General features: G+C 39.6%; 2 protein-coding genes across 2 annotated transcripts; one reads left to right on the top strand and one right to left on the bottom strand.

The window, feature by feature from the left end:
- Window positions 1–509: 509 nt before the first annotated feature.
- Window positions 510–16,587, top strand: etfdh (electron transfer flavoprotein dehydrogenase). Its single transcript, XM_080036170.1, has 13 exons — window positions 510–668; window positions 1,361–1,519; window positions 3,468–3,697; window positions 4,348–4,429; window positions 7,036–7,154; window positions 7,415–7,492; window positions 8,945–9,091; window positions 9,292–9,432; window positions 9,721–9,864; window positions 10,885–11,053; window positions 12,209–12,391; window positions 12,742–12,963; window positions 16,002–16,587. The coding sequence occupies exons 1-13, from the start codon at window positions 638–640 to the stop codon at window positions 16,163–16,165; spliced, it is 1,869 nt and encodes a 622-aa protein (XP_079892296.1). The 5' UTR covers window positions 510–637; the 3' UTR covers window positions 16,166–16,587.
- On the bottom strand, window positions 16,585–24,460 carry ppid (peptidylprolyl isomerase D). The gene is made up of 10 exons (XM_080036171.1): window positions 24,320–24,460; window positions 23,502–23,642; window positions 23,087–23,193; window positions 22,648–22,836; window positions 22,347–22,469; window positions 19,279–19,385; window positions 18,579–18,720; window positions 17,795–17,881; window positions 17,619–17,661; window positions 16,585–17,144 (listed from the first exon to the last, which is right to left on the bottom strand). Exons 1-10 carry the CDS (start codon window positions 24,402–24,404, stop codon window positions 17,056–17,058), a joined length of 1,113 nt encoding a protein of 370 aa, XP_079892297.1. The 5' UTR covers window positions 24,405–24,460; the 3' UTR covers window positions 16,585–17,055.
- Between the last annotated feature and the right edge of the window lie 1,815 nt (window positions 24,461–26,275).

Raw genomic sequence — 26,275 nt, 5'->3', positions numbered from 1 at the left:
ATATGTAGCCTAGTACCATGCCTCATCTGCTTATGAAAATGTGATGTTATTTATATTATTAATGACATTATTTGGATGTTTAAATGGACACAAAAATGCATTTTACATTCAAAATCATAATTGTATTAAATGCATTAGGTTACTTTCACATTATCCTACTAAACGATATTTACTCAATAGCTGTAAACAGCTGGTGGCATAGGCTACATTTCCCATTAGGCTACGTTCACAAACCATAAAACACTCAATTTGGTTTTCAATTAGCCTAGCTAAAAGGGTTTAATTTTTAGGAAAACAAAAATAGGATGTTTTAGGACTACACAGCGATGTGGAGGCCTGGAACAACACTACAATGCATGGTCTCTTCACTTCACCCTCAGATTTACCATTAAGCGGCCAGAGAGTGAAGTGTAGAGATCTGCGTTTACGCAGTTAACTAGCTGTTCAGGTCCACAAACGCCGCAGCAGCAGCGCAGCTTTGAGGCTCTCCAATGTGTGTGTTATGAGACGTGGTTTTGTAAGGTATCTACACGAGCTCTGCACTGGCAGTGGAGCCACTACCGACTCTTCGTGGCAGATTAAAGACAGAAAAAACCGCAGTCTTGCTAGTGAGCAATAATACATTAGCTGACTCATAATGTTTCCAGCTAGCAGGTACTCAAGTAAAGGTATGTCGGTTAATGACTGGTTAACTAACCCGTTGTGAATTTGTCTCAGGTACTAAACACTGACTGTATGAGGTACTAACTTACTTTCTCGACAGCTGTGTCGGCTGTCTACATGCGTAACTACAGCCACATAGGCTGGTGAAACATTTTCCTTGCGCCTGACTTTGAATTCACAAATACAAGCGAGTCAAAACAGTTCATGCTAATCAATGTTAGCGTCAAGCTAAAAATGTAGGTGAAAGTTGAACCAATATATCGGTCACTTGAACAATGTCCTTGTCCTGGGTTATATACCTAATTTTGCCTTTTCGGAAATGTGCTGGTGTTGTTAGGACATTATTATTGTTTTGAAAGTTATCAAACATCTATACTGTCTAACATGAATGTTTACTCGCAGCCTTGGGCTTTACATTTAGCGTAGCTACACAAAGCTAACTTTGCTAGCTATTATGAGGCTACTGCTGCAACTTAGCATGACAGCTGCTTGGCGTCGACACTGGCAACAACAATAGTTGTTTTGCTCTGTGTTTGTCTTGTGTTTATTCTGCAACCTGCATTATGCTTTATGTATTTGTCGGTAGTCCAATGCATTTTCATTTAGGAACCAGATCCGTCTCAACTACACCAGTGAGCACACATTTGTGTACACAGCAACAGTGCCCACTGACTGGGAGCGACTGTTTCTCTTTCAGCCCACAGGTGTATCAGGGCGCTGAAGACGGTACAGACAGAGTGCGCTGCACCTCAACTGTACACAACAATACATAGACGGTCATGCTCTTCTGTGTCAACCCCGCGCATCACAACACACTACACCATCCATCCTCGAGAGAAAGATTCAAGATGGGAAGGTAAGACAATGTTATTTAGAGTAACTTTACATTTTTAAAAATATGTTTTATAAGTAGTGTTATCCTGGTTTTGGCCACATTTGGGATATAATGTTTGAACATTTGAAGAAGAGAACCCCAGTTTTAATTTTCATACAACTGTATGATTTATTATCCAGGGTATTCTTTTGTATCTTGTAATTTTTCCCACATGATAAAGCTCGCAGTGCCGACTTGTGTTATGCCTGCAATACATTACCAAAGCTATGTTAACACGTCTGACAACTGAAACCAAGAGAGTACAAACTCCATTACACATTTCCTATTATATTTAGTAATAAGACCAATGGTGTTTTGTAATAACCATAGAAGAATACATTTTTGTGTTCTGCGTCAGGAAGATTGAAGAGGATTGATCCAAGCTCGCCTCCCCAACACATGAGGAAAGCTGATCTGGCATTTACCTAATTTAGTTCAGAGGTTCATGTTGGCAATTTAGCTATTTTTTTATTTGCCTATTTTTGGGGGACAACTTAGTTTCAGCTACTAAGTATCTTTGCATCTTGAATTCAAGTTTGAGAAGACACAAATACAAATCACATACCGTACTTTCCGTACTATATGCCGCACTGGACAATAAGCCTCAGGTGTTATAATGTTTAATTACCATATGTAAGAGTTCGTGCACAGAGGGGATTGTCGGGAAAGAGATGGCAGCTTGAGGAAGCTCCCACATTTCAACAAACAAGTTGCATATTTGCATAACGTACGTAAGTGTTACCATTTTGTGCAATAGTAGCTATTAGGGATGGGCACGAGTGTTTTCGCTACTCGTGTGATCGCTTGCATTCCTCGAGGATCAATCGATTCCTCGTTAAACTTTTTTCTATTTTTAGGACGCAACGCATCTGTCTACAGAACAACGGTTGACCGCAATAAAGCGCTCAATGCTTATGTCAAACAGTCACAGTTGCCATATAATATTAAGGATTTATTTTCCACAAGTTTAAAACACATTTTCCTAACTGGAAGTAATTAAATAAGCGGGCCACAATTTAAACCGATCGAGTAGGTTTGCGGTGGAGAGAGAAAAAAGAGAGAGAAAAAAAGCATGGGCTGTAGTTGGCTAACATTCAAAATAGACATTTAAAATAAGAAGGGCAGCAAATACAATAAAATTATTGTCCTACAATTTAAACACATAGATAGGCTAAATAACTCACCAAAGCAGTAGAAGTAGTAGGCTACCGCGTAATGCTCACTCCTGTCCGTGACTAATTACCGCGACTAATTCCTCGTTAACGGAACGTTACACCGTCGGCTTTTGAATCTCAATCCTATATTCCATAATAAAGGCTTCTTAAATGTCGTTTGCTCGAATGTGCCCGAAGTCAGCCTGGCTTCTTTAGGCCGACGTGACTTTCCAAGTTTTCCAGCACCGCATTCAGCTCCGCGGTGCTGTGGAGACCACACACTGGCTGCGCTGCACGGAGGTGGCAGTTATTTGCGGTTTCTGTTTGACACAACGCTTAGTTTATTTAACTTGGATCAAAATATTTAATTTTGTTAAACTGTATATCCGTTTTGTACACGTATATAACATTTTAAAATAGGGGCGGCCCGCCGGCCGGCCTAAAGGCTACAAACACTAAAAAAAACAAAAAACGATTTTCCTCATCCACCAATCGAGATCATTTGAAACGAGGAGTACTCGATTACTAACGCCCATCCCCAGTAGCTACAGAATATATACTGTGCTGTGTAATAACAGGGTCGAAAAACGGGGAAAAAGTCGCGGCTTGTAGGCCGAAAAGTACGGTAGTTTGTTTAGGTTTGGCTAATAGAACCCTGCTTACCATATCAGTGTTGGTGCAAAGCTTAGCCAACTTTGAATTGCTGCGATTAGCCTAACCACAATGCAGTGCTTCTGTTCCCCCTCAATAGTTATTTTTCATTGTCCTTTTTCCAGGGATGGAAATGGAGAGGTTTGCCGATGAAGCAGATGTGGTGATAGTAGGTGGGGGCCCTGCTGGTCTCTCAGCAGCTATTCGTTTGAAGCAGTTAGCCAACGAACAAGAGAAGGAGCTGCGGGTGTGCCTTGTGGAGAAGGCTTCTCAGATTGGAGCGCACACGCTGTCAGGAGCCTGTCTGGAACCCACTGCCCTCAACGAGCTCTTCCCTGACTGGAAGGAACGAGGGGTGAGTGTCTTAGTCAACATTTATTTTTTTCTGTACCTACAAAGATGCCCTTCCTTTATAAGAGTGGTTACATTAGAGTGGTGTATTATAAAGCCAAAACCACAGCTTTCATTGCGTGAGCTTGCTTGAGAAAAACCTTAACGCCCAGAGATAATGGGTATCACAAAAGTGGTTATCGACTGACGTACTAACCTAGGTTTTTTTTCATCTGGCTCTGTGCACATCCCCATTTGGCACGTCATTTGAGCCTGCTCCTGCACAAAATGGGCCGATCTTGTGCCACCTACTTTAGTAAAGAGGAACGGGTTTTCATAATTTAAAGCTATGAGGGATAATAATAATTGCAGCTGCAAGTAAGGCGAGAGAGGGATGCAGTCAGAAAACTGCCAATGGTGTAATTTCGACAATTTAAATATTTAGTTTATAAGGTATGTTGAAATCCTTAGCTTTTGGCCCATTCAATGTGAAATAAATGTTTTTGATTGAATATTATCTACCGGATTTGTACAGAGTCTGGAAAGTTTAGAAAAGCTTGATTTAAAATCTTTGTGTTTTCAAATTTGGAAATGTGCTTGAAAATGAATGTATCTATACACGCAAATCCCTCTGAGGTCAAACTCTCACCAACAACATTTTGTTCTGACCTCCAGGCACCCCTGAACACCCCAGTGACTGAAGATATTTTCAGCATTTTAACAGAGAAACGCAGAATCCCTGTTCCCATTTTGCCAGGTAAATGCCTTTTTACTGCTATTTGAACAAACTATTGTACTGCTCTCTCACAAGCTGACACACTATTGGTCTGGCAATTACCGGTTCAGCCCTTCAGAGAGGTTGTTTTATTGAGGTTCCGATGGTTTCAGTCACAGATCAGAAATACATTTGAAACTAGAAAATCAGTTTCTGAAGAAATTGGCGGTATGAATGCTGATACTGAAAAGCTGACGCTAAACTACATGAATAGGATTGATTAGTTGAAAAATACAACATATGAATATGTTTGAATGGTGATTCTAGCTGAAATTATTAATTTATTAGCAGCTCACTGACTCAGACAAAATCACAATAAAGAACCCTGTATATACCGTACTTTTCGGCCTACAAGCCGCGACTTTTTCCCCGTTTTTCGACCCTGTTATTACACAGCACAGTATATATTCTGTAGCTACTGGGGATGGGCGTTAGTAATCGAGTACTCCTCGTTTCAAATGATCTCGATTGGTGGATGAGGAAAATCGTTTTTTGTTTTTTTTAGTGTTTGTAGCCTTTAGGCCGGCCGGCGGGCCGCCCCTATTTTAAAATGTTATATACGTGTACAAAACGGATATACAGTTTAACAAAATTAAATATTTTGATCCAAGTTAAATAAACTAAGCGTTGTGTCAAACAGAAACCGCAAATAACTGCCACCTCCGTGCAGCGCAGCCAGTGTGTGGTCTCCACAGCACCGCGGAGCTGAATGCGGTGCTGGAAAACTTGGAAAGTCACGTCGGCCTAAAGAAGCCAGGCTGACTTCGGGCACATTCGAGCAAACGACATTTAAGAAGCCTTTATTATGGAATATAGGATTGAGATTCAAAAGCCGACGGTGTAACGTTCCGTTAACGAGGAATTAGTCGCGGTAATTAGTCACGGACAGGAGTGAGCATTACGCGGTAGCCTACTACTTCTACTGCTTTGGTGAGTTATTTAGCCTATCTATGTGTTTAAATTGTAGGACAATAATTTTATTGTATTTGCTGCCCTTCTTATTTTAAATGTCTATTTTGAATGTTAGCCAACTACAGCCCATGCTTTTTCTCTCTCTCTTTTTTCTCTCTCCACCGCAAACCTACTCGATCGGTTTAAATTGTGGCCCGCTTATTTAATTACTTCCAGTTAGGAAAATGTGTTTTAAACTTGTGGAAAATAAATCCTTAATATTATATGGCAACTGTGACTGTTTGACATAAGCATTGAGCGCTTTATTGCGGTCAACCGTTGTTCTGTAGACAGATGCGTTGCGTCCTAAAAATAGAAAAAAGTTTAACGAGGAATCGATTGATCCTCGAGGAATGCAAGCGATCACACGAGTAGCGAAAACACTCGTGCCCATCCCTAATAGCTACTATTGCACAAAATGGTAACACTTACGTACGTTATGCAAATATGCAACTTGTTTGTTGAAATGTGGGAGCTTCCTCAAGCTGCCATCTCTTTCCCGACAATCCCCTCTGTGCACGAACTCTTACATATGGTAATTAAACATTATAACACCTGAGGCTTATTGTCCAGTGCGGCATATAGTACGGAAAGTACGGTATATAAAGTCAAAATTAATACTGATTACCTGTTTAATAATATGATTGGTTATAATTGATCCAAACAAATTTGCAAGGTAGGGCTGTTCGATTATGGCAAAAATCATCATCGTCTAGATTATATTGATTGATATTGTAATAACGATTATTAAGGACAATTATTTATTGATTTAAGAACATCATGAATTTATTTAACTTTAACAAGGTTGTTTCTTTTAACACCATGACTTTGGACTTTACATATAGGCCTAATTAAACTGAAAACAAGGCAAATACAAAGAAATAGGCCCGAGTGAATTAAAAAAATATTATTATTATTATAAAATAAATATGTCCAAATAAAAAATAAAACGTTGTTAATGGTGTTGGTAGGACACTTCTTTTGTTAACAGGGATATGAGGGCATCTGTTATTTCTTTATATCTCATGGAGTTGGTTGGATAGGCAAGTTGCATTGACCGCTGTGGATACAGGAGTCCAGGAGCTTTAACTTCCTGAGTTTTTTATTCCTCTGTCACAGACCGCTGTGAGTGGACTTGAAGTGATGTTTAAAATATGAGTTGTGTTGTTTTAAGGTGCAGTTACGGTCGCGTATGCCTCTTCATCTTTTCACGGCCGCGTGTCACGTGACTCGCATGTCAACACGTGACATAGGCTTTTTCTCTAATAAAATATTAGAGAAGGTTATTCATCTGTTGATTGTCTTTAATGATCATCACCAAAGTAGGAATTCATTAGCAAACTCTGTGCAGCAAACTCAGATGTATATATATATTTTTGAAAATCACGCATGGAAATGTACATAAAAAAATTGTTGCATCGATAATCGGTTTAGAATCGAATCGTTGACCACTGAATCGGAATCGAATCGTGAGGTGCCAAGAGATTCCCAACCCTAGGTTACACTAGCAATTTACTTCTGTATGATGTATCATGTTTTCTTTATAAAGGGGAACTGCTGTATACAGCAATTCTTTCAGAGATTATGGTATAATTACTGGCATTTAATATAGCATTTCATTTTCTGAATGCCTGTAGGTCTGCCCATGGGGAACCATGGAAACTATATTGTGAGGCTGGGTAACTTTGTACGCTGGCTGGGGGAGCAGGCAGAGGAGCTTGGAGTGGAGCTGTATCCTGGTTATGCTGCTGCAGAGGTGAGCTCACCTTTTCATTTCTTTGATGTGCTTTATATGTCCTCAAAGTGTCTGGGATAGTGTTTCCTCACTTCCTGTTATACTGTTCTATGGGTCCATGCTTTATTAACTCCTGTTGTATTCAGTTTTTTTTATTGAGTTCTGATGTCTGTCTGTGGATTTGGGGGGCGGGTGTATTATTTTTCTATCTTTGTTCAGTCATTTAAAATGACAATCTCAGCTCAAAGTGTTAACGTAATTTCTCTACTACTCTTGTCAAGGTTTTGTTTCATGAAGATGGAAGTGTAAAAGGAATTGCAACCAATGATGTAGGCATCGCCAAGGATGGCTCACCGAAGGTATTGTGCATTGAAAGAAAAATGTAGTATCATATTGCAGTCCCTTTTGAGCTCTGCAGCCCATTTCATGGTTTAATGAATGCAAAACAATACAATAAAAATACAGGCTCTTGGTATACTGTATGTAGTAACACTTAACACATGAATAGCTTGGATATAGTTGTTTAAACCAATTTCTATGTGTGCTGCATGTGTGTGATGTGTTTTGGTAATCATTTGAGTGCCTGTGGGAGTGTGGGCTTACGTAGGCAATCACGCTGGTGACTTAGCCTGCATATAGGGGTCATGACTCACGGGCAGGTGAACAGCAGGGTTTTTAGACCAGGGGAAGGCACACAGTTCTTCAATCGTGCGTGTGTGGAGCATCTGTTTGATGGTTCTGTCTTAGTCAACAGTTTTTCTTTTGTTTCTCGTTAACAAGCTCATCTTTAAATCTCAGTGATACATTGCACCTGTCTTTTCTTGTAGATTCTAAATAAAATGATGAACGCATTCTCCACCACACGTTTTAAATTGTTTTCCTTAATCTGGCTTTTTTGTTGATCGATTACCACAGACATAAAAGCAACACAAAACAGGTGCACGAGTAAGTCAGTTTTATTTATATAGCACCTTTCAAAGCCTAGGTTACAATGTGCCTAACAAGGACACATGAGTACAATAAAAAAGGAAACAAAAAATACATTACAGGCAATACTGTAGAAGTAACCCCCCACAATTTGGTAAAAAGATAGATCTTGACTTGTGTTTTATAACACCCTAAAGAGATTGCTGATCTGGCTCCCAGTGGAAGAGAGTTTTGTTTTCTTTATTTAAAAGGGACAGCGCACATTAATAAACATGAGCACCAAAGTTCAACATGTAAATGTGCCAGATTTAGCCATGCAGGCTAATTTTCACCTGTAGTCCCTGGCAGGTAGAAAAGAAAAAAATAAACGTAAAAAAAAAACCGAAAGATACAAAAATACAACACATAAGCACAAAAACTAAATGACACAAGCAGAGACAAGTACAATGACACAATCACTTTTCCAGCACATAAGAGGTTGGTGATGCGCGAAAAATATGAAGCATACAGAAACAGATAAAAGTGCATGAACATATAGCCCCTTGTGTTTTTAAGTTTTGAACACTTGTCTTTTGGCATTAATCACGAAAACTACCATTAACAAGTCTCCTTTTTTCCATAATTGAAAGATTAATGGATAAAAGTGTCTGTTTCAAAAAGAAAACTGTTGACTAAGACAGAACCATCAAACAACATAGAGTATCTTACATACATTTATTGTATATCAGGACAATATCTAGGCCGTATTATGGTTGCTATCCTGCACATTTGTCAAAGCAATGTAATGATTTGTTACATAGCCAACGTCACTATTCTTAATATTGTATTCAGTTGCTTCTCATTCATGAATATTATTTATGGGACCTGTTCTTCTTTTGCTTCAGGATGTTTTTGAAAGAGGAATGGAGCTCCATGCTAAAGTCACGTTGTTTGGAGAAGGTTGTCACGGACATTTGGCCAAGCAGCTCTACAAGCAATTCAACCTGCGTGAGAACTGCCAGCCCCAGACCTACGCCATTGGCCTGAAGGAGGTAAATGAACACATGCAGTCCACATCAAACCAATGCTTTTTGTGTCATAAAATAGTTTGGTTTAATCTGGTTTGATTGATCGTCTGTAATGAGTAAAGTTGAAAAATATGAAAGCTGTGCAATATAAAGGACATGATGTTCAACATTTCCACCACTCAGCAACTGTAGTATACAAATCACTGTTATTATTATTTTTTTAGGTGTGGGCAATTGATGAGAAGAAATGGAGGCCAGGCAGAGTGGAGCATTCTGTGGGCTGGCCCCTAAACAGGAATACATATGGAGGTTCCTTCCTTTATCACCTGAATGAAGGAGAGCCACTTGTGGCCTTGGGCTTTGTGGTGAGTGGCTCTGTTTACATTAGGATGGATGTCATGCAGGCAGCAGCATTACACTCTGAATACATATTTGAATGAAGTATTTCTGTATTGTTGCATGTGTTGTAAGCTCACTAGACTGAAGTGCAAATGCAACACCTACACAAGAATATATGGATTTGCATAAACTAAAACAACACCTTACCCTCTTCCACTTTGTATTAGTACCAGGTTTGAGTAGATATATATATTTTTTTGTTTTTTGTTGAAAAGACTCAGTTGAAAACAGCTATTTTTCCCCCGCCTCTTCAGGTTGGTCTAGACTACAGCAACCCTTACCTGAGCCCCTTCAGGGAGTTCCAGCGCTGGAAGCATCATCCCTTTGTAGCTCCCACACTGGAGGGAGGCCAAAGGATCGGATATGGAGCCAGGGCGCTGAATGAGGGAGGAATACAGGTATACGTCTACATTACTTATTTTCTATAATCAATAAGTGATTCTTGCTTGGCGAAGCACTTTTTTATAGATCTTGAAATAAGACAGGCAACAAGTGGAACCCTGACTCTATTCTAAATGTCAAAAGATTGATTGTCCCTGGAGAAATCTCAAAGATGTACTTAGAGTTTGAACTGTTTAATACAGGGATTAGGATTCCCTTAACTAGCCAGTTTCCCTACAGGGATTGTTTAAATGTATTCCTTTTATTTCATGTTTAATCAAAGCCATCCACAGATGTCTAAATATGCTCATCAAACAAGTTAATGTAATTACACCAGCTTTCAGTGTAATTTTATTAGCAATGTTATAACATTATCAATGTTACTTATCAAATAATACTGACACTTCTGATAAAAGGATAGATAACATAATTGAATCAGTCTGATATGCAATTTCACTCTTCGTGGGCAAATATCATAGATTAGAAAGATTGTATTAATAGCCAGGCATCACAATGTCTTTCAAACATAGAAGAGATTTTACATTAAAATAAGGAAGTTCCGTTGTTTTAAAGGTTATTATTGCATTTTATTATTTGACGAGAAATTGAATGTAGCCACATGTGAAACTTTAAATAAAAGCAAGGTGTCGTATGTTATGATTACATCTTAGTGCAATAATTTGCTTCAGTGTAGTGCATTGTTTTTATGTTTTTTTACTAACAATTGCATCCACCAGTGTCAGAGTTGGTTGTGGAAACATGTTTTTTTATATTTACAAGTAAAAACAACCACTGTTAATTTTTATTATTGAAAGGTCAGTTGAGATAGTTGTAATATGTGATATCATGACAGACTTATTTTCTTTGTGGCCTATAATATCCCGTAGAAATATGGATATAGTGATGAAGGCATATTTGCTCAGGATACTACATCCCATTGGACAGCAACCAAGTGATTGCAAGTTTGAAGTTTAGGTCTCAGAAAGTAGAACAACGGAACAGTTTTTAAAATTGGCTTGACATCTCGCCTCTACCAGTCTCTGCCAGAGCTGACTTTCCCTGGAGGGATGCTGATAGGCTGCAGTCCTGGCTTCATGAACGTCCCAAAGATCAAAGGCACACACACAGCCATGAAGAGTGGCATGCTGGCTGCGGAGGCCATTTTCCCCAAAGTCACTGCAGAGAGCCTGGAGTCCGCCACCGCAGGTACAGAATTTAAGACCCATTTATAATCACGATAGAAGCACCAGGAGCTGTTTGCATTTCATTCGGGTTAATCCATGACAGGGCATGTGTCAATAAAGTTTGCCAAGCTAAAATCAGAACACGTGCTATACAGGGTGTTCACCAAATAAAGTGAAAGTGTAACTCATTGCAAAAGCTATTAGTAAGTCAAACAATCTCAAAGCACTGCAGCAAGGCTAGGCTGAATCAGGATAAATGTCAGGCAGCAACATTTGTCAGATATAGAAGTTCAGACAATAAAGTTTTCTCAGCTGGCTTTGAAAATCATATTAAAAGAAGGCCCAAAGGAGACCCATTCTTGCAGGTGTATCCATCAAAAAACTGCAATCTCAATGAAAATGTCACTGGGAACCATCTCAAGAACCACGACAAACCTGCAATTTTTTTTCATAAAAGGTGAAGTAGGCGGTTTATTTATGTTAATATAAGTGTTAAATCGCTCTTTATTCATACAGTGATCACTTACATAATGTGCGCATTTCATAAAGCCGATCTCTCAGTCAGCTGCTCTGCATGTAATAAGCAAATAAACTTTTCGGGGGATCCCGAAATTAATATCCAATCACAAGAGAGAACGCTACAAACCGAAACCCGTCTCACTCATGGTCTCACTACCTTAGCGACACATGGATGAATGTTCATGCGCCTACAATGGCGGAGCAGGTAAAAATCCTTCCCAATGTCTGTGTTGATGGTTTTTATCATGTTTTATCACACTTATGGATCTGAGATGATGCTAGATAACTCGCTGCTTGAAGACCGCAGTGCGTTAATGTGGTGACGTAGGGACGAGCGAGGGGACTGCTAACTGCAGTAACTGACAGGAAGAATGCGCGTTTTAAACGAATAATAAAGTACCCACTCCGGTCATGTCTGCCACATGTTAATTTGTACCACTCAAACTACATATCAGCAGAGTTTGACCTGAAACCAGTTTGTAGTTTATAAGAAATGTCCCCTGACATAACCTATGAAATGTTTTTAAAGGAACTATTTCTTCCATGGGAGAATGATACATTTTATATTCATGTAAAAAAATGTGGCAACAGCTGGGCAGAACTGAAATAACAATCTTTAAAGAAGAAATCTTGATTTGTTTTTTTAAATCTCTTCCAGGACTGCACGTACCTGAGTACGCTGAGAGCTTGAAGAATTCGTGGATTTGGGAAGAGCTGTATAAAGTGAGAAACATCAGGCCGTCCTTCCACAATTACTTTGGCCTGTACGGCGGCATGGCCTACACTGGGGTCTTCTACTGGATCTTCAGAGGAAAAGAGCCGTGGACCCTCAAACACTGTGGTAAGTATCGGGGAGAATATTCACTGTACAGTTTGCTGATACCTTGAACAGTTGTTTGTTTGTTGACTTTGAGCTGATATTTTTAAAGCAACAAAAGTGCTGAGTCCAACTGTAAGTGGATGAATTTTAGATTTAAAAAATAATAATCATGTGGCACCAACAAGCTACTGTGAAGTTAATGTTAGTTAGAGAGATATGTTGTAGTGTCCATGACCCCAGTTGAATGTATAAAGAATATTACATGTGCAGTGGTCAGCCGCACACAATGCCAGTCATTACTTTCTAGGGGAGGTTTTTCTCAGCAGAGAAAATCAACATTTCCTGACCTGCCGTGCCCTTATCTGCTTTAGGCCTTGATGCCGACCAGCTGAAACCGGCTAAAGATTGTACACCCATTGATTATCCCAAGCCGGACGGGAAGTTGAGCTTTGACCTGCTCTCGTCTGTGGCCCTGAGCGGCACCAACCACGAGGGGGACCAGCCTGCCCATCTGACCCTAAAGAATGACAGTATCCCTGTGGAAAGGAACCTGGGCATATATGATGGGCCTGAGCAACGCTTCTGCCCCGCAGGTAACATACCGGCATGGCCTCGAAAGAGCACACATTCCATTACAATCCATCAGGGTGCAGACAGCAATTAACCTTTTCCACATACTAGATTCAGACAGTCAGTTCTCTGCAAGTTGCATGTGAATTCCAGACTTGTTAACATACATCGCATGGTGGAGTTGGTTATTCTGGAGCACTCTTGTTGTCAAAATCACTTTTAGTCAAAATCAGTGAATATCTCCTCACAATCGGCTACCTTTCCATACTGTGTGTGCACTTAAAACAAATCTGGTGTTAATACACAGCATAAGATCTGTAGAATTTCAGCACACACACAGTACTGACAGGTGGCGGATCATGAGGAGATATGAAATTATTCTAACAAATAGTTATTTTGACAAGCATTCTCCAGAATATTTGACTCCACCTTTTAACTTAATATTGTGTACTAGTTAAGATTTTGGAAGGGTTTCATCAGATCTAATTAGTAACTAAATATTAAATTTACTTCCTCTCAAAAGTCATATTTTAAGCTAAAATGCTAATCATTCTTTGTTTCCAGCATCTTAAAATTGATTGCCTATCTTTTTTTTTTAGGAACCACAAGGCGATATAACAATTTGCAGACCTGTATCTAATCTAATCCCTGTGCACTTAAAATGGTTGTTTATGCTAGTTGTTAATTCAGATAATGGTGTCCATACCAGCTACGAAGGGTAGCAATTAACGTCAAAGACTTTCTATTCACAATTGATTTTACAATTTGTAAAAACAAAATGTTTATCGCAACGTGCCAGTCAATTCTTCACATTGTTTCTTTTGTCTATCTAACATTCCAAAACCAACCAATATTTTATTTACTCTTATACGGACAACAGCAGCAAATCCACACATTTGAGAAGCTGGAACCAGCAACTGTTTGGTATTACCGCTTGATCAGAGACTTAATTAAATTGTTGTCTAGAGTCATGTCGCTTGAAGGGAATGTATAGCATCCAATTTATGACTTTAATTATTTGGAAAAGAAAAAATTTCAGTAGTATTCTCAAATAACTGAACTCTAACAGGGAATTCTTTGTAACTAAATAAAATAGTCTGTGCAAATGAAAAAAGGTTTTGCTGTAGAAAAGCGTTGCAAAACTGTTAAACCTTGTATGAGTGCTTTTTGGTTTACAAACGGCCTTCAGATAAACCAAAAAAAAAGTGTTGGAAATATTTAATACAATATACAAAACTGTGAGGCTATTACGAGCGTGAAGTGTCTGTATTGAGCCAGGCAGACTGTGCAGTCACGGGTTATCGATCTTGTATATTTCATATCTTGTGCAGCAGTTGTGATTGAAAAACTACATACCATATTCCATAACTCAGAAACCAGCTCCCTATGAATCATCTTGGAACTTGTTTACGTCATTAGCTGCGCTCAGGGACCATGAAGGTGCCCAAAATAGCCGAGTGCTTTGTGGCCCACAGAGATAAGCTGCAACAAAGAATGGGGGAGATTGGATAAAGCAAGACTGCATTACTAAAGAAACTCTGTGCACACTGCATCTTTGGATTATCAAGCTTAATCAATTTCACAAGTAGTTACCTGGGCGCAGCATTGTTGGCTGGTACGAAACAGATAATGTAATTTGCAAAAACAAAATGCTGAGTGCTGTATACTTCTAGCACTAAAAGATGCAACCTTTAGCGTCTAAAGGATAGATTAAATGTTTTTCAAACTGTTAATGACAGTAACCCATAGTATGTCACCTACAGATTTCTGTGGCATTTTAATTGAAAATCCTTGACACTGTATAAAGGCTTTTATTTATCGTCACTTTACAACTTATGCCATAAACACGATCCTGCAGAACCTGTTACCTGTTGTAGAAAAGCTACTAAAGCTTTGCTTTCACTGGACGTCTATAGATTTCTGTTGAAAAGATAACTGAGTATTCCACAGAACTCAGCTCTACTTTTCCACTTGCGTTGCTGCTGAAAATAATTTACAAAAGCATTGATTTCTTCTCAGTAATATGTATATATGTATGCAACTACTCCAAAATAAAATCTGTCAAAGCTCACAGAATGCATGGTTTATTATCCTTAAGCAAACACATATTTACCTGTAATGTGGGCATCCTAAGCAGAAAACATAACCCTTCACTGGTTGAGTGGTTTTTCAAGCGGTAAACAAAGTACTTACTACCTATTCATGGCTTTATGAAGGATTCACTGAAATGTATACTTTGAGAGGAAATCATGTGTATCAAAGTTCAAACCCTCAATAGCTGGATCTCGATTCAGGGGTTGCAGCCTACGCAGGCTGCATTTGAAGACCGATTGCGTCATAGCGGCGCGCAAAGGCTTGTTCCATTTGCAACGATTTGCAAGGCTCCTTCATATGCGGCCGAGAAATGCAGCCTTCGTTTCACGGTTTTGAAGGCTGCAACAGATGGATCCTTCGCGGCCCAACATATCCCAAGATTCATTGCGTTTTTTTCAGAGATGGCATAAAATAAAATAAAAAATAACAACAGCAACGTGTTGCTCCATCTTCTTAACTTTTATCTTCCTTTCTTTTTTTCTTGTACTTTTTTTTCTTTTCATCTAGTAGGCAACTACTTTTTCTTTTTTCCTCCGTTGACAAGGCTGTCTCCGTTGGCAGCAATCAGGGTTGCTAGGCAGCACAGGAGCGGCGAGTCGTCACGCAAACCGGAAATGCCCGTAAACGGAGACCTGCGGAGACCGTCTCGTTTAACAACGCTCGTTCGGCCTTCACAGGCTATAGCCTTCATAGACCGCGTAGACCGCGTCCTACCAAGGACGTGGTCTCTGGATTGGGATCCAGCTGGAATCTTCAAAGCAGCATGTTGTGATTGAAGCTAGAACTTACTGATTTCCCTGAGCTATTGGTGCCAAACGAGTTTATCAATAAGGTATGATAGAGGAGCCTTTGATTATACGCTGCAGACTTATTTGTGCCATACATTACATTATGCTCGTTTTTCGGGGTAAGAAAAATAAAATCTTAAATCTAGAGATTCTAACTTGAAACTTTTTTTCTCTCCCAGGTGTGTACGAGTATGTTCCCTTGGAAACTGGAGATGGGATGAGATTGCAGATTAACGCTCAGAACTGTGTCCACTGTAAGACCTGTGATATCAAGGACCCGAGCCAAAACATCAACTGGGTTGTGCCTGAAGGTGGCGGTGGACCAGCCTATAATGGCATGTGAATGTATGTTTTTTTTTTTAGGTTTTTCACTGTCTCTAAAGATAGCCATGGAGAATCATACATTCAGGGTTACAGTACCTGTGCCTCAGTATGGGTCGGAAAAGAACTAGAGCTGTTCTTAAGGGAAACGGTAATGACAATACAGTGGAGTATAACCTGGGCAACCCGTGCATAATGCGGGACCATATTAAAACAAGTCACAATTTGCATTTGTTTTTGCATCACTGCTTTACAATCGACATTATGGGCATTTAAAATTACTTCAACGACTGTAATAGTTAATATATTTCCTCAAAATCTTCTGTAATTGAACAAGTTTCTCATTAAGGTTTATTGCAGATTTACTTATATTTGATCTGCACAGTAATGTGTATCATCATTAGATATTGGTAGTAAAGTAATTAATAAAGAACACTTGACTGATCTCATTTTGCTTTTATTGATCTCTAAAAAAACAAATAAAAACAAATTGATGGTACTGTTTGTGGCCAAGGGCACTGTATCAAAATACCTACTGTGAAACGATACAACATACACAACAATGCATTGCTGAATTACTTCAAAAACCCCAGAACAAAGAGCAGTGTTAAGAAAACCCAGTTCTTCAGAGCAGTGGAGTCAGCCATGCTTTAGACTTACGCTCAAACTATTTGTTACAGTGAAGATGAAGACACTTGTCAGAATAATGACAGATCAAAGCTTACAACAGTTATTCCCTTGTAAGAATACATACATTGAGAAAATGTGCCCGCTGAAAAAACCTGCCAAATGAAATTACCGAACATTTTCACCAGGTTACAGGAACATTATCTGAGCAGGTGAACAGTAGAGATGACCTTAAATATTGATCATGTTATTCACAACAATGAATTGCATCATAAAGTGAGATTTTCACACAAACATTTTGGCATAGATTTTCTTTTCTTTCTCCTTCTCCTCGTGGATTTTTAGCTGCACTCTCTTCATCTCATTGCTGACAGCTGGCAAAAGAAAACACTTTGAATTAGCTCCACCAGTAAATAAATGCAACTGCTACCTTGAAAGCAGAGCTTTCCGACATTGTTTTAAGCCCATGTTTGTCCACTGGATTTCTCCCTGCTCACAAAGGAACACTTAAGATGCACACAGCTCAAACAGAACTCATTTTGAGTGAATAAAATGACTACAGACTGAATTAACAATTATTTCAACTATACTGCAAATGAGCAGCTGTTATATTCATGATTGCGCAAATTCCAACAATCTGTTAATACCAACCTTTGTTTCATTAGCAATTGATACGGGAGGACTTTTTTCGGTCATTGGCTATTTTTCTTCATGCACATGTATAAGCATGCAATGTCACAGTCAAACTAAATATGCTAATGTGGGATAAAGAGGTTAATATCAGCTGCCTATCCTAGCATGGGAGAAGGCAGAACAAACAGATACTATATTCAAGACAAATTACCCACCTTTGTCCTCCGGAGCTTTTTCCTGAGCTTTCTTCAGATCAACCTGAGTAAAGATGAGCAGAAAACAACTTGATAAATGGACAGATAAGAGTGAAAACAAATAATTAATGTGTACAGAATATCATACACAAGGCTGTCAATCCTTCATATTTTAGAGAGGCTAGTGTCGACCTTACCATGGCTTTGCTGTATTCCTTTAACCCCTGCCAGGCCTGGGCCCTGCGGAAAAGGGCCTTAGTGTTCGCCTCGTTCAGCTCTAGAGCCTGAAAGACACAACACAAATACACGTATGTGAGGACATTCTATCCTCTTCGAATGATTTATTAAAGTTTTAGATATTATATTGTGAAAAGGTTTATTTTGTATGTACCCAATATATTCCCTCTACCACTGATCAGGTAGGGTGGGTCCAAACAAGAATGTATTCAAATGCATCTCCACCTTTGTATAAAAGCGTAGGTGTTTAACAACACCAGCGACCAAGCACGTGCCGGCGGCGCTTGCATCTGTCTAGGAAGTGAGTGACTGCATCCATGAAGAGAGACCGCAGATGCATTTCGTAAAGGTAATATATTTAAATGTGACTATGTAAGATTTATAATGGCAATATGACGGTGGTGAAGCAGATTTAACTTTGATTTAGTACCGCTCAGAAACACAGGATGTTCGGCTCTGCCTGCCATAAATCGTTTTGTCTCGAGTTCACCGGAAAAATTGGGCACATGCAAATGTGGATGTAAGTAAAAGATATATAGTATAATCCAATTTGGGGAAACTGGCATACATAGAGGCCTATTTATCTTATGTAACTCTCAGCAATAAGACGATAGGTATATATCTCAAAATTTTCAATTAGTTGTATAATTGTTAAGTGAATTCCTAGCATTGGTAGCCTGTGTGGCAAACAAGCTGTACACTTTGACAGATGAGCTCTACAGAGGGAGGTGTTGCCAAACGTACCTCGTTACAGCTGTCCACAGCCTCCTGCCACTCCTGCATCTTCAGCTTACATGCTGCTGTGTTGAGGAAGCAGCTGAGAGCTGTGGGCTCAAGCTTCTGCTGTGCTGCCTCCTCCAGATGATCCCCACTCACCTCCAAATACCTGCACAAAGAAACATCAGGCTTTACAAGTATTCCTAAAGGGTGGTTAACAGAATCATGTCTCTGTGGTGCATAATGAAGGTAACCTGCAACATTGGTTACATGGTATATTGGTTATCCAATAAGCATCTGCCTGCTAAAAGACATTGTTGCTTATAATCAGTCATTAAGTGTTTTTGCTCACTTCTCCTCCAGTTTCTTCTTCCTATATAAATGTATAAGTGTGACCATACTGTACATGTATGTCCCTAATGAGAGGCACTGCCAAAGAAAACAAGTGTGTGGTACACCTATTTCTGTGTAGAGAATATATACTATATTTTTAATTTTTAGAACAAATTCCAGAAAAAAGCAACAATAAATTATTCTTCCTAAAAGGTCGTATTCCTCTAAGTATACACCACAGCAGGCATCACATGGCCATTGCCATTGGATTAAGTTTCATTTGGATGTTTTTTTTTAAGTGTTCTTCTCATATCTATCACTTTTTCTTAACTAAAGGCAGATTGTGACTAACAGTAATGAACAGACTAACTTACATAGGGATGCTGTACATTACCTGAGGGCTTTGCTATATTTGTTGGCTGCAGCTTTCCATTCTTGATTCTTAAAAAGACTGTTTCCAATATTCTTTACATCTTCAGCAACAGACAGAATTTTGTCGACCTGAAAGCAAGTACAGCAGAAAATTACACTCGATACCTCTTTTTGATATTATTCCATCAATTTGACCATAATTTCAATTACTTATAATAACACTGTGCTCAGAGTACACAGGAGACATTGCCAGAAGCAAGAAACCTTATAGTTAAGACAAACTACTGCTATCTTCTAAACTACTTTATTTCAACATAAAATGTAAGGTAAGACAGACACAGCAGATCCACTTGGTTCCTGGTTGCTTGGAAGAGTCCTGGGGCCTCATTTATAAACGTGGCGTACGCCCAGAAGAGGGCGCACGCCAATTTCTACGCAAACATTGGGATTTATAAAAAGCAAATTTGACGGGAAGATGTGCGGTCCTCCACGCAAACTCTGACCCATGTGTACGCACAGAAAGTGGAGAAAGGAGAAACGGCGACTCCGTCGGCACATGTATGAAGTGCGAGAACGAATGTGTTTGTGTAAAATGAATCCAGATATAGGCCTATTATAAGCCATGTAGGTCTATCATATAGGGAGTTCCTTTGCAAAACGGATGAAGCCATTCTTACAACTAATAAAAAAATGCCTCCACGGATTTTTCCATGGAATGATACCAACAAAAAACAAAACTAATTAGGATCTTAAATAGCCTACAAACGGAGATATGAGTGCAAATTAAAAAAAAAAAACGTTTGAATAAGCTCTGCATGTTATTGGATTCATTCTGATAATATTGAGGTGGAATACAACCTATTACTTTTACACTGACGCTGTTCTCGATGCCTCAGGCAGACAGGAGTGCACAGTTTCATACACTAATCATAAGCCTACTGTACATCACATACTGTGCTAATTTTTCGCGGTTTTTAGTCCGTTTTATCTATGTGTTTTTCTTTGTGTTTAAGCACGTCGTAACTGTGTTTTGAAAGGGACTGTGAAGTTTATTATTAACCTTCCGCCGCCCGTCACTGCACCGGGATGAATTCTCCGAATCTATATCTCATGGGGGGTCTCAGTGTCCCCCGCTCGTGGTACAAACACTGCTGTGTGAGGATATGCACTTTTTTGCGTCCACTTTTATGTCGGATCGCTTCTTTTTATTTCGACCACAGCGTTCACAGAGATCGCTACAGGCTGCACTCTGACGCCTTTACCCTCACACTGTGCCACCAAACTAAATTTTCCCTGGTCGCCATTTCTCCAACGGGTACTTCGGCGTGACCGCAGTGATCCACACTGTGTGGAGTCTATTTTTCCATTTTCCTTTCAGTCGGCGATTGCCACTACCGCCTTCATGCACTCAGTAAATTATATTAATTTGGGCGTGTCAATGACTATGTATGGGTAAATATGGGCGTTACGTGAAGCCCGCAAAGGCTGCGCCACATTTAGAGTCGATTGTGATTTATAAAGGGAAACAGGCGTAGGACGTGAGTGCGCACTGTTTTATAAATCAGAATATTATTGTTCGCACGTACATCCTACATTTCTTCCGTACGCTAGCTTCCACGTGAATCCCACGCAAAGCTTTATAAATGAGGCCCCTGGTGACCTATCCTGACAGGAAAGGACTGGTGCGTTCCGCACGAGTAAAAACTAAAACCAGCCCACTGGATAGACCAGTAACAACTTTGCTTGCTTCAAGAAGCCGCAAATTAAAATAATATATTATTCAGAGAATCTCTGTTTTTTGTATAGAATTTGGTTTACATTTGTGAAATTATTGGCTCCATTTTTTGAGTTTTACTTTGAATTGTTCATGCCCTCCTGTCACTCTCAATTAGGGGCCGGTGTGTTGGAGCCAAATTGCTGTTTACGTTTGTTTTGTTTTGTTTATTTAATTAATTATAAAGAGGTGGGGCCTTGGTGTCTGCATAGGGTGGATAGCATAAATACCTGGCAACCTGGGATTAGATTCAGGTGTGTAATGGGGAAGGCCACACAGTTTTTGACCGTGCTTGTGCTCGTGCAAATGTTTGTATAGTGAAAAAGCCTATTTTGTGTTTATCTGAAAGAACAATAACCCTTGGAACAGTTTGTTTTTTTGTAGTCAATAAAAGGATTGACATATCCGACAATACGGCATCTTCTGGACATTGCATTAATTCACACACGCGTCAGACTTCCGTCTAACCCTTACCCCTTGGTAATGCTACAGGAAAAGCCATTACAGTAAGGCTGTGTCTTGATTCAGGGGTTGCGGTCTTGGAACCGGCCTCGTAGGCTGCATTTGAAGACCGATTGCGTCATAGCGGCGCGCAAAGGCTGTCCCATTTGCAAGGCTCCTTGCAAGGCTCCTCATATGCGGTCGTGAAATGCAGCCTTCGTTTCACGGTTTTGAAGCAGTTTTGAAGGCTGCATCAGATGTATCCTTCGTGGCCCAACATATCCCAAGATTCATTGCGTTTTTTTCAGAGATTGCATAAAATAAAATAAAAAATAACAAAACAGCAACGTGTTGCTCCATCTTCTTAACTTTTATCTTCCTTTCTTTTTTTCTTGTACTTTTTTTTCTTTTCGTCTGGTAGACAACTTATTTTTCTTTTTTCCTCCGCTGACAGGGCTGTCTCCGTTGGCAGCAATCAGGGTTGCTAGGCAGCACAGGAGCGGCGAGTCGTCACGCAAGGTAACGGCTTGTTACGTAAACCGGAAATGCTCGTAAACGGAGACCTGCGGAGACCGTCTCGTTTAACAAGGCTCGTTGGCCTTAAAACCGGCCTTAAAATCGGCCTTCATAGGCTATAGCCTTCATAGACCGCGAGACTGCGTCCTACCAAGTGCGTGGTCTCTGAATCAAGACACAGCCTAAGTGTTTGCTATGCTACACACGTCCTGAATCTTGATATCTGACTTTGGATAAGACGCCAAACAGGCACCCTCCCATTTCAAAAAACACCAGCAGCGGTCCTTTAACTGGGGCCCGCAGAGCAGTGTGATGCTATCTCCTGTCCTTAAAGATCAAAGACCTCAGTGATAACTTACATCTTTGAAGTCCAGGTCGGCGTCCTCGGGGAAATCTGGGTGTGCATCACCTGTTCCATCGTTTGGTCCGACACCCATGTCGTCCCCTTCCTTATGTTCACCACAGTCTGCTATGACACATGGCTGCAAAGGTAGACATTAGCAGACGTTTTAGATGGAAAGATTTCATTTGTAGCAAGTTGAGGTATGTGTCATACATGTTGCATTCTTGGTAAAAACCATCACAGAAAAGCTTCAGTTTTTAAAACGTGAAATTAATTTTAAATTGAAGAGGACAACGGTACATTATATTGACATTTACCTTTACAGGGGTGTCCTCCTTGGTCTCAATGGCCTCAAGCGTTTTCATGATTCCCAGCCCCTTTATCAACTGTCCAAAAACCACGTGCTTGCCATCCAAGTGTGGCGTTTCAACAGTAGTGAGGAAGAATTGTGAGCCGTTGGTGTTGGGCCCGGCGTTGGCCATGCTCAGCAGACCTACCTTGTCATGCTAAAACGGAGAAGGAAATAAAACGATTACAGCAGACAAACGATGGCACTTCTCGCATGTGAATTATTGTGTTATTCCAAAACAGAAGTTTGAGGAATTATGGCTTTTACAATAAAAACACAATTGAGACTTTGAGAGGAAAGTTGGAGAAAAAAAACAGTGTTGGAAACGTGATTGATGAAGATACCCCTTTAAACTATTATTGTGGTGGACCCCAGACAATGGAGATCCCGGTGTTGAGCAGTTATACCTTGTAGTGGAAGTTCTCATCCTCAAACTTCTCCCCGTAGATGCTCTCACCCCCAGTGCCATTTTGGTTGGAGAAGTCACCGCCTTGGATCATGAAGTTCTTGATAACTGCCAAAAAAAACATTTTTACAGCCAAATGACTTCTGCAGAGCAACCTGACTGAATGACAGCTCCCCAATGTAAAAGGTAAATATGCAAAGGCCATATTAGCCGAGCTTTAGTACGTTTAGTTACCTTGCATTTCTGCCCTAATGAAATGCAAGGTATATTATGAATGTTCACACATTTCCACAAGCATCCAATTGATTGTTTCAAGGAAACTTGTGTTTGTTCAACTGAAACATAATACTGATCATCTTTTTCTGATCCTCCCAAAACGTCAATCACATTATAATGTATATGTGAAGGCTGTTTACCTCTGTGGAAAGGGCATCCTTTGAAGTGCAGCGGCTTCCCAGTGGATTTTCCAGTGCCTTTCTCTCCAGTGCACAGCGCCCGGAAGTTTTCAGCAGTCTTTGGGGTGATGTCAGCAAACAGCTCCAAGACTATTCTTCCAGCTATGGGCAGAAAACACTTTCTGGTTTATGTTTGGTCACAGATACAATATAAATTCAGTGTTCATGAAAATAGCAGGGAGGATGTTTTCACATACTAAGCATATGCAATTATAGAACAAAATTAAAGAAAGGATAAAGTGGAGCTGGACATTGAGGTATTCAGGAAGCATTATAAATAACCAGGTACAAATCAATCAAGTGGACAGGCTGGGTCGGTCGATGCTGCAGTAATATATTTCGTGTATTCTGTTGTTTTTTTTCTAATGTGTTAGTTTAGCTTAGCTGCCTCTTGAATATTAAATAAACTGTTGAGCAAATATTAAGTGACCTATGATTAACCATTACCACCTGCTATATTATTACTATGAACGCTACGTTACACCGGCACATTTACAAGTGTCATTAGACAACACAGCCACACGTGGCTCAGACAAGAGACATAGTCTCTCTATGTTAAATTTACAAAAATATGACTCACTAAAAACAAAAGCCAAATGCCAATCACCAATACGTACTAGCCGGCGGATTTGTTGGGTGCACGTTTTCTGGCAGCTACTAAATGAGTCCGCTTCTGCAAGTCACTCAAACTAGCTAGGGTTGTGCTAAGCTAAAAAGACTAGCGGTTCAATTGGCTCCTAAAAAGCCGTTTGCTGACAGTAATAACAAAATATCCTAACCTCTTTCTCCTCCAATATCTACATCGAAGAAGACACGGGGGTTCTCGGGATTTGAAGGCTTGGCAGACGGTGTTGGGTGAGACATATTGAGGACAAGGCGTGTAAGACACAAGCGTCTGCTAACCTAGCTAAACCCGGCCGGCGGATGTTGCACTGGAGTAGGTTGAACGAAGAAGAATCAACTCAATCGCTTCCGGTCATACGTTTCAAAATAAAAATATTCTTTTGAGAATTTATAGCATTTTGTGTATGCTACTATAGCGGCTAAATGCTTATTTTCGTCAGAATCTTTCAGTTGATGATACAAGCGTGAAAATTGGCTCCATTGGTCACTTGACAATAGCATATTCTTTTAAAGACAATTTTCAAGCGTGTATCACAAATTGAAAGAGTGCAGCACTTAGCCACTCCACTAGGGCTATAAGAATAGGAAATACACTTGTTTGAGATTCAAATGTAAAAGGATATCTGACCAGGTGGCAAAATGTTTTGGCCAAAAGGAACTTGGCTACACACACAAAAAAATATATATCCTTTATTTAACCTTGATCAATTGAGGGGTGACCCTCTTTTACAATGACGTAGAGTTATTACAAATACATAATATACAATACAAATACACAGCAGTTTACAAAGAGACTAAACAATTAAAACATTCCGGAAAAAAATGGGTGGAGAAGAACATTGCTTAGCCAAAACAGTTACAGTTTATGTGGGGCAGATTCAAAATAATATGTCTAAATTTGTTAAAATATATTAATGATTTTATTTAAATTTTAAGTTGTAAATTGTTCCAGGAGTCAGGAGCACTGAAGCTAAAAATGGTTTACCAAGCTCAGACTGGGCGTATAGAACATAGGGGAGAACGGGGTAATCTGAGCCACTTTTTACATTTGCTCCCCTCTAAGCGAGCTAAAATTATTTATCACTCAAATTTACACATTTCCCATTAATTCAGGATGTTTCCTAGAAATGGGCATTAGCATAATTTTTTCAAGACAAAGGGCAGTGAAAATATGATTGTTTTAAAAAAAGTTGTCATGTGGCTCACTTTACCCCAGCTGTGGGGTAAACTGATCCACTTACTTTTTCCACTCTGAAACTACCATAACAACACATATTGTAACAGTAAGAATCCTGAAAGCTAGCCACACATTCCAGAACTAATGTCGGACTAGTAAAAGAATGATGGGGTTTGGTCAATTAAACAAAGCAAATTTTCTAAACACTTGAAAGTAACTCTGAACAAAATCAAATACAACATATTATAATTCAAAAGGTTTTAATAAGATTCAAATGAAAGATAGAACCAGTTAGATTAGAACACAGTCTGGGGGTCAGAACACAGGACCCTTAGAGCCAGCTTGTGTCTGGGGGTCAAAGCATAGGAAAATCAGAACCAGCGAGAACAGCCTGGGACTCAGAACACAGGAGAAGACCCAACTGGATTATAACATCAGCCTGTCATACTCTACAACTAGGCCTACTCTACATTCCAGCCCTGAAGGTTACAGGGAAAGATGAGAAGGTGCTCTTTCCGTGTGGTTGTCCCAGGTCGTCTTCATGGTGTATTTCCTTGGCATGATGGCTTTTCTACAATGTGTATGACATTAAAATAAAACATATGTCATGTAATATTACATTAAAATATGTTTAAGACTAAACTTAACTTGTGCCTCATGGTGGGGGAAAGTGAGACAGTGGCTCACTTTCCCCCACAGCATTTGGCTCACTTTCCCCCACCACCACAATTTGAGAAAAAACTACCTCTCTTAGCATTTCAGGCTAATCTTTAGCTAATATCATCACATGGTTTTTATATTTTGGTAGTTCATCAACATGTATGATAGAAGTTTTTCTACATGAATACATTTGCTTTGGCACAACAGTTGATTATGTTGACAGCAAGAAAATGTACTTTTACATGCAAAATACCTATTTTGGTGAAAAAAACAT

Source organism: Ammodytes marinus (genome assembly GCF_949987685.1).
Source record: "Ammodytes marinus genome assembly, chromosome: 10".
Classification (NCBI taxonomy): domain Eukaryota; kingdom Metazoa; phylum Chordata; class Actinopteri; order Uranoscopiformes; family Ammodytidae; genus Ammodytes; species Ammodytes marinus.
The sequence above is the reverse complement of the archived record's forward strand: the minus strand, read 5'-3'. Positions and strand labels throughout refer to the sequence as shown.